Source organism: Leucoraja erinacea, chromosome 15, assembly GCF_028641065.1.
Source record: "Leucoraja erinacea ecotype New England chromosome 15, Leri_hhj_1, whole genome shotgun sequence".
Lineage (NCBI taxonomy): Eukaryota > Metazoa > Chordata > Chondrichthyes > Rajiformes > Rajidae > Leucoraja > Leucoraja erinaceus.
The window spans coordinates 29923612-29937498 of NC_073391.1; the positions used below are offsets into that span (position 1 = coordinate 29923612).

The window sequence follows — 13887 nt, forward strand, 5'->3', positions numbered from 1 at the left end:
TTCCATACAGACAGCATCCGTGGTCAGGATCGAACCCGGGCCTCTGGCGCTGTAAGGTAGCAACCTCTACCTCTGCGCCTCTGTGTAAACGAACAGTCTCAGCACAAGTAACATAAAACCACAGGATCACTTGCAGACAGAGGAGATGAGCTTTACTTGGCATCATATCCAGCACAGATATTGTGGGCCGAAGAACCTGTTCACGTGCCGTGCTGTTTAGGTCTTGTGTTGTGAAAACCCATCAGGTTAATTAATATCCTTGGAGATTAAAATCTGTTATCCTTACCCAGTCTGATCCATCTGCGACTCCAGACTCCAGACTCCAGACTCACCAAGTTAGTTGACTCTTAATGTGGAAACAATGAACTGCAGATGCGGGTTTACACCAGAGAGAGACACAAAATGCTGGAGTAACTCAGTGGGTCAGACAGCATCCCTGGAGGAATAGAGTGTGTGATGTTTCGGGTCAGGACCCTTCTTCATTTGACTCTTAAACTGGTTTCTCATTCTTAGAGCAATTATAGATGGACAATAAATAGACCCCGAATGTCACTGTGACAACCGACAGTCCCATCTTGTAAACCATTGAATAAATGTACTCAATAAATGACAGAGAAAATAGGCAGGCAGTTTCAAGGGGCTTCAACAATCTGTGAAGATGGCTTGGTGTGTTATCAGCACTGGGGTAGTGGGGCAGACTGCAAGACCAATAAAGCCGTACAGGGGGGTGGTACAGTGAGTGGTGCAGCTGGTAGAGTGGGCACGGTGCCAGAGACCCAGGTTCAATCCTGACTTCAGAGGTGCTGTCTGTATGGAGTTTGCACGTTCTCCCTGTGACCGTGTGGGTTTCCTCTGGGTGCCCCGGTTTCCTCTCATGTCCCAAAAATGAGTGGGTTTGTGGGTTCACTGGCCCTCTGTAAATTGCCCCAGTATGTAGCGAGTGGATGAGAAAGTGGGATAACATGACCACATGGGGTTTTTTCCAGGTGTTCCAGTTTCCTCCCACACTTCCAAAGACGTGCAGGTTTGTAGGATAATTGGCTTCGGTAAAGATTGCAAATTGTGTCTCGTGTGTAGGATAGTGCTAGTGCACTGGGATCGCTGGTCAGTGCGGACTCAAGGGGGGCCGAAGGGCCTGTTTCCGTGATGTATCTCTAATCTAAACTAAGCTAAACTTAAAGCAAAATGGCCGAGGTAGAGAATAAACCATTATTATAACATTATCTAGCTTTCCATATAAAACATGCATGCACAGGTGGGTCGGCACAGTCACTGGCGTCAGTTATGCTGTGTGCAGTGGGCAGGTGAAATCCTCACATCCCAAGAGCTTTTATTTAGTTCTTTGAGACAATCTGGTTCTTGAATCGTTTCGACCAGATTTCCTAAAGTCTACATCCTGCTCCGCCATTGCACTGAGCTATAGGGAGAGGTTGAGCAGGCTAGGCAGGTAGGGATGCAGGGCTAATGTTAGTCATATCAGCCACCGCCATGTAGAATTGGTGGAACACGAGAACTTTATTCCCTGGAGTGCAGGAGGATGAGGGGTGATCATATAGAGCTGTGTAAAATCATGAGGAATAGATTGGGTAAATGCATAGAGTCTCTTGCCCAGAGTAGGGGAATTGAGAACCAGAGGACATAGGTTTAAGATGAGGGGGGGAGGGAGGGAGATTTCACAAGAACTCGATAGGCTGAATGACCTAATTCTGCTCCCATGTGTTATGAGATACTGTTTGTGTGGAGAACTGGTCCCATGTAGCAATAGGTTTGGCTGAGAAGGAGCCAACGTGAGAGGTGCCTATTTTTAAGCAGCTAACCGAGCAAAGGAAGTTTGTCAGAGCCACCAACCCTTATTTCTGTCTTGGCAAATATACTGTGGATGCGGTTGTGGGCAGACAGAAAGACGGCGAGGATTATGGTGTTAGTGGAATGGGTGGACATTTTGCCTGCACAAACTGTCCACATTTTTCACTTGACATCAAGTGCAAAAGATGCAGGAATATTTTTCCCAATCCCATTCTGCTCTATAACACTGGATGGCACAGTGGCACAGAGGTAGAGCTGCTGCCTCACAGCACCTGAGACCTGGGTTCGATCCTGACCACAGGTGCCGTCTGAACAGAGTTTGTACATTTGCCCTGTGGCCGCAAGGGTTTTCTCCGGGTGCTCCAGTTTCCTTTCACATTGCAAAGACTTGCAGGTTTGCAGGTTAAATGGGTTCTGCAAATTGTCCTGAATGCGTAGACTTTAGACTAGATATACAGCGCAGGAAGGAACACCGAGTCTGTGCCGGCCAGCTATCACTAACACTGTCCTAGGCACTAGGAACAATTTACAATCGTTACAGAAGCCAATCTTTATCTGTCTCCGTACAGACAATGTGGTCAGGATCGAACCCAGGCCTCTGGCGCTATGAGGCAGCAATTCTACTGCTGCACCACTGTGCCGCCCAATGAGGCAACCTGGTGGGCATGGACAAATTGGGCCTGTTACACCAGCACTATTCTACACACCAGGGACAATGTACAATTTTACCAAAGCCAATGTAGGATGCCAAAGAGTGTACAACATGGAACTAGTGTACAGGAGATTGATAGATGGCGTGGACTCGGTGGGATGAATGGCCTCTTTCCACACTGTATCAAAGAACTAAACTGACTTAGGGTCATAGCAATGATGGCATCCCATCCCAATTACCCAGGGAAGTCTGGCTTAATCCTATTGGAAAGTAGGAATACTGATTTCCACAGTTCAGCTTTATATTTCTCGCTATCTGTCCAGAATCAATCCTGGCCTCAACATGAATAGGTAGCAAGTGACAGAATTCTCATTGACGTAAACAACTACAGAGATCATTTAGTATATTAAAATATAAATCTGGCTGAAAATCCAGTCTCTTTCTCCATTCAACAAAGAAAAGAATATCAGTTTCATTGTTTTATGCCATTTTATAAAAGGTGCTCAGAATTCAGAATTATTTTACAGGAGCACTTTTCAAGGTATATTTTCAAGTCCATTCCATTCTGAAAAATTGACTTCCATTCTGAGAAATTGCATCCTATTGCATTTTGTTTTTATAACTGCTTTTGTTTCTTTTTAACTAAAGTTATCTACACCCAAAGATCAACTTGGCCAAATTTGCCTTGTCCTTTGATGGTGGATGAGTGGCAATGGTACTGGGTGAATATTCTTGGGATAGAGGTCAATGCCCACGGACGTGGATGGGCGGCAGGGTGGTACAGCTGGTAGAGCTGCTGCCTCACAGCGCCAGAGACCCAGGTTCGATCCTGGCCTCGGGCGCTGTTGGTGTGAGGTTTGCACGTTCTCCCTGTGACCGCATGGGTTTCCTCCAGTTTCCTCCCACGTCCCAAAGATGTGCGGGTTTGTAGGTTAATTGGCCTCTGTAAATTGCCTGTAAGAGTCCATAAGGACTGGATGAGAAAGTGGGATAACATGGAACTAGTGTGAACGGGGGCGAGCGATGCTCGGCCCGGGGGCAGAATGGTCTTTCCCCACGCTGTATCTTTAACTGATTTAATTAGAGAGGGACAACTCTGGTATATCTAGTATAATGAACACCAAATCCCCCTGGTTTTGGGTGTCGATAGAACAGAACCATTTCACTGCAAACATTACCGACTGTTCGCTCATTGGTGTAGTCGACTTCACCGCTGTATTTCATTGTATGTCCCCCTACACTCACACAGCGAGGGATTGAAAAAGCACTTAATGGGAACATCCGTGGAAGCAAAGATAGACCTAGATGTCTTGATGTGCCTGGAGGAAGATTAGGTCAAAGCAGTCATTGGCCCTTTTATTACAAACATTGGAAGTAAACTAAAACAGGTTAGAGAGTTATGATTGTCCATCATTATATTTATCTAACACAAAGATTTGGCAAAGGTGGTTTTGTCCTTTATTAAAATCATTTTTTTAGATTTCTGTTGCCGTGATCTCCTCAAATCGAATGTCTTCATTTCGCGCTTCCAGGTCATCCAACTCCCTAGCTTCCAATTCCACACTAAGTTGTCTCATTTCCCTTTCCAGCTCCCGGTTTCTCCTGTACATCTGTATGTAGTTGTGCTGGAGCTGCTTTTGGTACCTAATCACCTTCTCTTTCTCCCCTTGCCATGTTCGCCGCTCCACCTCAAAGTTCTGCTGCTGATTCTCGCTCCTCCTGCGCTCATACATCAGTTCGGCCCTCAGCTTCTCCAGCTGCTGCCAGAGGCCCTGCTGGTTGTCCGCGTTTTGACGTTGCACCTTGGCCTCGTCGCTCTCGTACATCAGGAAGGCGTCCTCCCGCTCGGCGTACGTGCCGACCGCCTGCTGCCTGCTGCTGCCCAGAGCTTCCCTCAGGCCCGTGGTCTCTATCTCCAGCTTGCCCACCTTCTCCCTCAGCAGCTCGGCCTCGTTCTTCTTCCGCTGCAGCTCGTTCTCGCACACCTCCAGCTCCAAGGTCTTGGTGTGCACCAAATCCCGGAACTCGTGGATCTCGTCCTCGTGGTCCTGAAGCTCCGCCCGAACTTCGCGGAGCTGCGCCTTCATGGAGACAATTTCGTTGCTCTTCATGGCTAGATCAGACTGGGAGTCCTTCAGCTGTTGCTTCAGCAGGGATATCTCCCCCGACTTCTGGCAAACCTACGGGGGGGGGAGGGATGCAACAGGAAAAGATGTGAGGAAACTCGGCATGTCCCCAGTGACTCTGACAAACTTACGAGTCGTGGAGTCATACAGTGTGGAAACAAGCCCTTCGGCCCAACTTACCCACACTGACCAACATACCCCATCAACACCAGTCCCACCTATAACCATATAACCATATAACAATTACAGCACAGAAACAGGCCATCTCGACCTTTCTAGTCCGTGCCGAACACATAATCTCCCCTAGTCCCATATACCTGCGCTCAGACCATAACCCTCCATTCCCTTCCCGTCCATATAACTATCCAATTTATTTTTAAATTATAAAAATGAACCTGCCTCCACCACCTTCACTGGAAGCTCATTCCACACAGCTACCACTCTCTGAGTAAAGAAGTTCCCCCTCATGTTACCCCTAAACTTCTGTCCCTTAATTCTCAAGTCATGTCCCCTTGTTTGAATCTTCCCTACTCTCAGTGGGAAAAGCTTTTCCACGTCAACTTTGTCTATCCCTCTCATCATTTTAAAAACCTCTATCAAGTCCCCCCCTTAACCTTCTGCGCTCCAAAGAATAAAGCCCTAACTTGTTCAACCTTTCTCTGTAACTCAGTTGCTGAAACCCAGGCAACATTCTAGTAAATCTCCTCTATACTCTCTCTATTTTGTTGACATCCTTCCTATAATTAGGCGACCAAAATTGTACACCATACTCCAGAATTGGCCTTACCAATGCCTTGTACAATTTTAACATTACATCCCAACTTCTATACTCAACACCTGCCTGTGTTTGGCCCATATCTCTCTAAACCTGTCCTATCCATGTACCTGTCCAAATGTTTCTTAAACATTGCGGTAGTATTTGCCTCAGCTACCTCCTCCTGCAGCTCATTTATTACACCCACCACTCTTTGTGTGAAAAAGTTACCCCTCGGGTTCCTATTAAACCTTTCCCCCCCTCACTGAAAACGTATGTTGTCTAGTTCTTGATTTCCCTACACCGTCCAAGAGACTGTGTGTCTACCCGATCGATTCCTCTCATAATTTTGTACACCTTTAGAAAGATCGCCCCTCATCATCCTGCGCTCCAAAGGATAGAGTCCTAGCTTGCTCAACCTCACCCTATAGCTCAGGCACTCAAGTCCTGGCAACAATCTCATAAATCGTCCCTGCACCCTTTCCAAATTCTACAAATGCACGATAGAAAGCTTGCAGTCGGGTAGCATCGGAGCTTGGTTTGGGTACTGCATTGCCTGAGACCACAAGAAATTGCAGAGAGTTGTAGATGTAGCCCAGTCCATCACACAGACCTGAATCCCCACCATTGACTCCATCTACATTTAATGCTGTCTCGAAAAAGCAGCCAACATAATCACAGACTTGTCCCACCCCAGTCATTCCTTCCTTTGCCCCGCTCACATCTGGCAGAAGGTGCAGAAGCTTCAAAGGGTACACCACCGGACTCAGGAACAGCTTCTTCCTAGAACTAGAGGGCACAGCCTCTGAATAAAAGGATGGACACTTCAAAATGGGGATGAGGAGAAATGTATTTAGTCATAGGGTAGTGCATCTGTGGAATTCATTGCCACAGACGGCTGTGGTGGCCAAGACAATAGGTATTTTTAAAGCGGAGATTGATAGGTTCTTGATTAGTAAGGGCGTCAAAGGTTACGGGGAGTAGGCAGGATAATGGGGTTGAGAAAAAGATCAGCCATGATCGAGTGGCGGAGCAGACTTGATGGGCCGAATGGCCTAATTCTGCTCCTATGTCTGAAAAACTTGTGGTACAGTAAACCCTCATTATATCAGGCCGTGGGGAGAGGGGGGGAATGGTGTCTGTTACTGCCGATTGTCCACTATAAGGAAGTAAGGGATTCACTCCAACCATCAAGTGTTCACTGTGAAACAAGTTGTTTTTAAATACAAAGTTCTTTTTAACAACTAAAAGTGACTGCAAGTTGCAAATACTAAACGCTGTTTGGTACAATGTTAAAAGAGTTAAGTGCCAATTTAAGCAATTGCTGGTTAATTTCAATGCCTTGTCAATATCAATGCCTTGTCAATTACAATGCCTTGTCAATTTCAAATGCCTTGTCAATTTCAAGGCCTTGTCAATTTCAAAGCCTTGTCAATTACAATGCCTTGTCAATTTCAAAGCCTTGTCAATTTCAGAGCCTTGTCAATTTCAAGGCCTTGTCAATTTCACTGCCTTTTCCGTGTGGAGCGAGGGGTGAGGGAAGGAGGACCTACCTCCCACTTGGTCTCCTCCAGTCGTGGTCCGAGCTCAGTATGCTCCTTCTCGAAGGAGGCGCACTTCTTGTCCAACAGCTCCCGCTCCTGCAGCAGCTGCGCAAAGTCCTCCTGCAGCTTCTTCTTCTCCTGCTGCAGCTGGTAGACCTGCAGCTGCAGCACCTGCTGCATCCGCTGTGCTTTCTGCGAGGTCTGGCGCAGGCGTCCGGCGCAGCTGCGGCGCAGCTCCTCCATCTCCTGCTCGCATCGCCGCTGCTTCTCCTCATAGATCTGGCACAGAGCCGCCTCATTCTCCTCCAGGCTCTCGCGCAGCTGCTGCAGCTCCTCCTCGCGCTCCCGCAGCCTGTCCTCCAGATCGCGCACGGCTGCCTCGTGGCCCGGCGGTGGCGGGGGCGGTGGTGGCGTGCGCTCGCCGTCCGACAGTGCCGGAGCCCGGCCGCTCAGCGACGCCGTGCTCTTGCTGGAGGAGGAGCGGCCACTGTCTGAGTTGTGGAGGGAGACCGCTCCTCGCTCCTGGTACCCATGGCCACCGCCACCGCCGCCACCTCCTCCTCCCGCCTCCAGGTGGAGCTGCCCCGTGGATGAGCCCACACCGTCCAGCTGCTGGCTGCCACCTGTGCTGTAGGTGGGCAGGCTGGACAGCGAGTTCCTGCCAGAGTCAGACAGCGTCCCTGACTGCACGCTGCCCCTCGCACACCCGTAGCTCTGCAGAGAGTTGCGCTTCTCCCCGCACATCACCGACCCCAGCGAGCTCCCGTTGAAGACGATGTTCAGGCTCCCCTGGCTGTCCGATAGCCCGTTGATGGGGCGGGGAACCAGGTACTGCACTGAGTTCCTGTTCTTGGGCACAACTGGTTTGAAGGCCGTCGGCCTGATCAGGTTTTTCTCGATGTTCTGCAAGAGAATGGGACAAGATCAGGAGTTTAAAACAATGAGAGGAATAGATCCGGTCAGGACTCAAGGCCCTGAGCTGTAGGGATAGGTTGAGCAGACTAGGACTCTATTCCTTGGAGCGGAGGAGGATGAGGGATGATCTTATACAGGTGCACAAGACAATGAGAGGAATAGATCGGGTAGATCTATCGGGTAGGTCTCGTGCCCAGAGAAGGAGAATCGAAAAGCAGAGGACATAGGTTTAAGGTGAGGGGGGAAAAGATTTAATAGGAATCTGAAGAGTAACTTTTTCACACAAAGGGTGGTGGGTGTATGGAGCAAGCTGCTGGAGGAGGTAATTGAGGCGGGGAATATCGCAACGTTTAAGAAACATTTAGACAGGTACTGTACATGGATAGGACAGGTCGAGGAATAAGGGCCAAACGCAGGCAGGTGGGACTAGTGTAGATGGGACATGTTGGTCGTTGTGGGTAGGTTGGGCCAAAGGGCCTGTTTCCACACTGTATCTCTCTATCGCTCTCTACGACTCTAAGGTTTAAGTTTGCAGATGCAACTAAAGTGGGTGGTATTGAAGATAGCACGGAAGGTTATAAAAATTTCAAATATTGTGCAGGATCTTGATCGGTTGGTGGATGGGATGAGGAATAGTTGCTGGAGCTTATTACAGTGAAATTGGCCGCCACAGTGGCACAGTGGTAGAGTTGCTGCCTTACGGAGCAAGAGGCCCGGGTCCGATCCTGACTAAGCATTTCTGAATGGCCAACGCAGACCCAGGACACCTCTGAGTATTCTGCGCACCTGGGAGACATCAATGCAATCACAGCGAGAAAGTGCAAACTCCACACAGACAGCACCGGAGGTCAGGATCAAACCCAGGTCTCTGGCGCTGTTAGGCTGCAGCTTTACCAGCTGCACACCACTGTGCCGCCCGATTAATCTACACCAAAGGGGCAATTTACAATAGCTAGTTAACCCACCACCAGGTCTTTGGGATGTGGGAGGAAACCAGAGCACCCGGAGGAAACCCACGCGGGCACAGAGATAACGTGCAAACTCCACACAAGGGGCAGGATGGAGCCTAGGTCCTGATTGGCGGGGAGCCGCTGAGCCGGCTACCATTCGGCGGCCCGGCAGCCTGCAGGGAGAGTACGCTGAGCCGCACAGTACTCATCACCCGCGGACGATCGCAAGACCCTGTAGGGGGGAGAGGATGCCGGGCCAGCCCCTGCTGGTCCCCCGAAAACCGGGACCGGGAAGATGAAGTTGGCGATGACGGACGCGACAGGCGAGGGGGCGAGGGCAGTAGAGACGAGGAGGACCCGGGGTCTGGACTACCGCACACCCTCGAGGTCGGATGCGGGAGACGTTCCCGGGGGAACAAAGGTGGAGGGGCGAGGAGTGGGACGTGGCATCCAAGGAGAGCCCGCAGTAGCCTGGGGCTGGCCTGGATCAAGCTCTGCTCAAAAAAACTACAGCGGGAACTACAGCAGATAGCATGTTAGCATTCATAGCAAAAGGATTTGAGTATAGGAGCAAGGAGGTTCTACTGCAGTTGTGCAGGGTCTTGGTGAGACCACACCTGGAGTATTGCGTACAGTTTTGGTCTCCTAATCTGAGGAAAGACATTCTTGCCATAGAGGGAGTACAGAGAAGGTTCACCAGACTGATTCCTGGGATGTCAGGACTTTCATATGAAGACTGGATAGACTCGGCTTGTACTCGCTAGATTTTAGAAGATTGAGGGGGGATCTTATAGAAACTTACAAAATTCTTAAGGGGTTGGACAGGCTAGATGCAGGAAGATTGTTCCCGATGTTGGGGAAGTCCAGAACAAGGGGTCACAGTTTAAGGATAAGGGGGAAGTCTTTTAGGACCGAGATGAGAAAAACATTTTTCATACAGAGAGTGGTGAATCTGTGGAATTCTCTGCCACAGAAGGTAGTTGAGGCCAGTTCATTGGCTATATTTAAGAGGGTGTCCGATGTGTCACTTGTGGCTAAAGGGATCAGGGGGTATGGAGAGAAGGCAGGTACAGTATACTGAGTTGGATGATCAGCCATGATCATATTGAATGGCGGTGCAGGCTCGAATGGCCGAATGGCCTCCTCCTGCACCTATTTTCTATGAATCTATGTTGATCCAGATGTGGGTTTTCTCCGGATGCTCCAGTTTCCTCCCACACTCCAAAGACTTGCAGTTTTGTAGGTTAATTGGCTTCTGTAAATTACATTAGCACCATCCTGGGGAAAGTGTAAATTTGGGACAATTTACAATTTTTACCGAAGCCAATTAACCTACAAAAACCTGTAGGTCTTTGGAGTGTGGGAGGAAACCGGAGCACCTGGAGAAAACACGCAGCACGGTCACAGGGAGAAAAGTGCAAACTCCGTAAAGAAAACACCCGTAGTCAGGATTGAACCCGAGTCTCTGGCACTGTAAGGCAGGAACTCTAGCACTAGCCACTGTGTCGCCCTATGCGCATGGACAGGATGGGCCTGTATCCGTGCTGTGTGACTCCAGGATTCAAGGGCATTAGTGACAGTGCTGACCAGCCATCATCCGTTCACACTCATTCCATGTTATCCCACCTTTGCATCCACTCTACACACTAGGGGCAATTTTACAGAAGCCAATAAACTTACAAACCCACACGGCTTTGAAATGTGGGAGGCAACCGGAGCACCCGGCGGAAACCCATGCGGTCACAGGGAGAACATGCAAACTCCACACAGCCAGCACTTGAGGTCAGGATCAAACCCGTGCCTGTTAACACACAGCACAAAGAGTTGTGGCAGTGAATACGTAACGCGGCATGGCGCCGTTTTCCCAGGGAAGGTTCTCCATGTGACCCTACCTTCTCCAGCTTGCCCGACACTGGAATAATCTTTGGCGGTGGACCGCGGATGTTTCCATTGGCCAGCTTTCCTTCCCGTGTGTCCTCGGTGTCACTGCAAGGGCTGGTCGGTGACTCGATCATGTTCCAGCCTCCATTGCGCCGGTCGTCCTTCGTATGCACGTAGTTCCCACTCTGCTTCTTGGCCGCCATCGCCCCAACGCAGTCCTGGGAATAGCCATTTTTTAGGTGTCCATCCTGCTGCCTGAAAATATTCTGGATCTGGCCAGTTTTCCGACCCTTGCCGCCGTATTCTGTGGCTTTGCAGTGCTTGTCATGGTAGTTGCGGCCGGAGACGAGACTGCCGACGCTACCCATGGCGATCGGCAAAAGCACCGTCGGTGAAGAAGGCTGCAGCTTCCTTCCACTGACTGGACTCTGGCGCTCAGAAGTCAAGGGATTTGCCTGAACCATTGCCATGGTGATGACCTGTCACAATGTCCACTGTATCTCGGGTCCCTAGCAACCAGGTAAAACATAGAGACAAAGAGAGAGAGAGGGAGAAAAAATTATAAGATCTGTGAAACATACTTTGGGAATTTCAAAATGTACATAGTTTAGTTTAGTTCAGTTAAGCGATGCAGCGTGGCAACAGGCACTTTGGCCCACTGAGTCAGTGCCAACCAGCGATCACCCGTACACCAGTTCTATCCTCCACATCAGGGACAATTTACAGATGCCAATTAACCTACAAACCACACTTAGAGATAAAGCACGGAATCAGGCCCTTCAGCCCAGCGAGTTCACCCCAACCAGCGATCAACACGTACACTAGTTCTATCCTACGCACGAGGGACAATTTACAGAAGCATATTAACCTACAAACCCGCACGTGGTCACAGAGGTAACGTACAAACTCCCTACAGACAGCACCCATCATCAGGATTGAACCCGGGTCTCTGGCGCTGTAAGGCAGCAACTGCAATGCTGCACTGCCTTGACGCCATAAATGTCTTGCTTATAATACCAGCAAACATCCCAAAACCAATGAGCCTGGAGAAGGGTCCTGACACAATGTGTTGCCTGTCCACTTGCCACCACAAATGCTGCCTGTCCCATTGAGTTCCTCCAGCACTTTGTGTTTTGCTCAACATATTATCGTCACATGAAAGTCGGCTGAAACAAAGAAATAAAGAGTTGACAATGAGTTTGTCCAGACACTGGTAAATGATGGTTAGGTGAAGACTGAGGTTTAGGTTTATTAATGTCACGTGTACCGAGGTAAAATGAGAAGCTTTGTTTTGCATGCTATGCAAACGGATTAGAGGTACCATACATAGATACAATCAGTTCCAACTCAAGTGCAATAGATAGAGCAAAGGGGAAGATACAGAGTGCAGAATTATAGTTCTCCAGATTCCAGCATCTGCAGCTCCTTGTATCCCTACACTAATGATGTGCATTTGAAACAAGGTAGTCAATGAAGCACAACAAGATCTCACAAAGGATGGTGTAAAAACAGCCTGATAATCCCGGCAACGTTGAGTGTGGGTATAAACACTGTCCAGGGCACTGTGGGGAAAACACTGCTGATCGTCAAAAAAAAAAACACCAAGTGCTGGAGTAACTCAACGGGTCTGGCAGCATCTGTGGAGAACATGGACAGGTACATTTTGGGTCGGGGCCCTTCGTCAAATTTCCCTGAAAGAAGTGAAAGTCAGTCTGAAGAAGGGTCCCGACCCGATACATCGCCTATCCAAGTTCTCCTGAGACGGTGCCTGACCCACTGAGGTACTCCAGCACTTGGAGTCTTTTTATGTAAACCAGTTTCTGCAATTCCTTGCCATCTCTTGATCTTCATAATGTTGCCAAGGTGCCTGTAACATTCAACTGAGAAAGGAAATGGTGGCTTTGTAACATCTCTCATTCCAGTGGCATTCCCTCAGACAGTGCTGTACTGCCTCTGTACTTTACTGGTTGGCTGGCCTGATTCCTGTCACAGGGTGGCAGGGTGGCACAGCGGTAGAGTTGCTACCTTACAGTGCCAGACACCCGGGTTCAATCATGACTATGGGGGGTGCTGTCTGTACGGAGTTTGTACGTTCTCCCTGTGACCACGTGGGTTTTCTCCGGATGCTCCGGTTTCCTCCCACATCCCAAAGACATGCAGGTTTGTAGGTTACTTGGCTTCGGTATAAGTTGTAAATTGTCCCTATAGTGCAGTGTGCGCTAGTGTAATGGGGATCACTGGCCGGTGCGGACACGGTGGGCAAAACATAGCATTTCACGGTACCTTCACCTTGGGCTGCAAGGGGCTATATAAATGATTGAAGTCTGGAGCCGGCACATCACCCTGCTCCCTCTGTACCAGAATATTTCCCACAATCACCAGGCTTACACCAAGTTTAGAGATAAGGCGCGATAACAGGCCATTCGGTCCACCAAGTCCGCGCCGACCAGCAATCCCCGTCGGTCAACACTATCCCACACACACTAGGGACAATTTACAATTTTACCGAAGCCAATTAACCTGCACACCTACACGTCTTTGGAGTGTTGGAGGAAAAACTGGTGGACCCAGAGAAAACTGCAGGTCACGGGGAGAACGTACAATCCCCGTACAAGCAGCACCTTGATTCAGGATCAAACCCGGGTCTCTGGCGCTGTAAGACAGCAACTCTACTGCTGCGCCACCGTACTGAGCTGCCACAGGAGGTAGCTGAGGCAAGTCAATGTAACATTTGAAAGACATTTGGACTTGTACATGGATAATAAAGGTTTACAGGGAGGTGGGACTAGCATAGATGTGGCATCTTTGTCGCCATGGGCAGGTTGGGCTGAAGGGCCTGTTTCCATGGTGTTTGATTCTATGACTATGACAAATGGAGGAAACTAAAGTCGTCACTGAAAGAACAAGTAAACTCCACACAGACAGCACCAGAATTAGGCCATTTAACCCATCAAATCTACTCCGTCAATCAATCATACCTGATCTATTTTCCCTTCTCAAATCCATTCCCTTCTCCTGCCAGCTATTATCAAGCAACTGAACCATCCCACCAACAACCAGAGAGCAGTCCTGAGCTACATCTACATCATTAGAGGCCCTCGGACTACCTTTGATCGGACTATACTGATCTTTATCTTGCACTAAACATTATTCACGCTATTTCCCTGTATCAAGTATCTGTACACTGTGGAAGGCTCGATTGTGATCATGTATTGTCTTTCTGCTGACTAATTAGCACGCGACAAAAAGCTTTCCACTG

At 49.1% G+C, this 13887-nt stretch overlaps 1 protein-coding gene across 2 annotated transcripts in view; it reads right to left on the bottom strand.

Moving 5' to 3' along the window:
* Positions 1 to 1047: 1047 nt before the first annotated feature.
* lzts2a (leucine zipper, putative tumor suppressor 2a) overlaps positions 1048 to 13887 on the bottom strand; it is a 120908-nt gene continuing 108068 nt past the window's right edge. For both annotated transcript variants that reach the window (XM_055646990.1, XM_055646991.1), the window contains 3 exons: positions 10640 to 11137; positions 6892 to 7785; positions 1048 to 4638 (listed from right to left, as the gene is read on the bottom strand). In XM_055646990.1, the coding sequence (XP_055502965.1) occupies positions 3934 to 4638; positions 6892 to 7785; positions 10640 to 11098 (2058 nt within the window). In that variant the 5' untranslated portion in view covers positions 11099 to 11137 and the 3' untranslated portion in view covers positions 1048 to 3933. The remainder of the gene's footprint in view (positions 4639 to 6891; positions 7786 to 10639; positions 11138 to 13887) is intronic.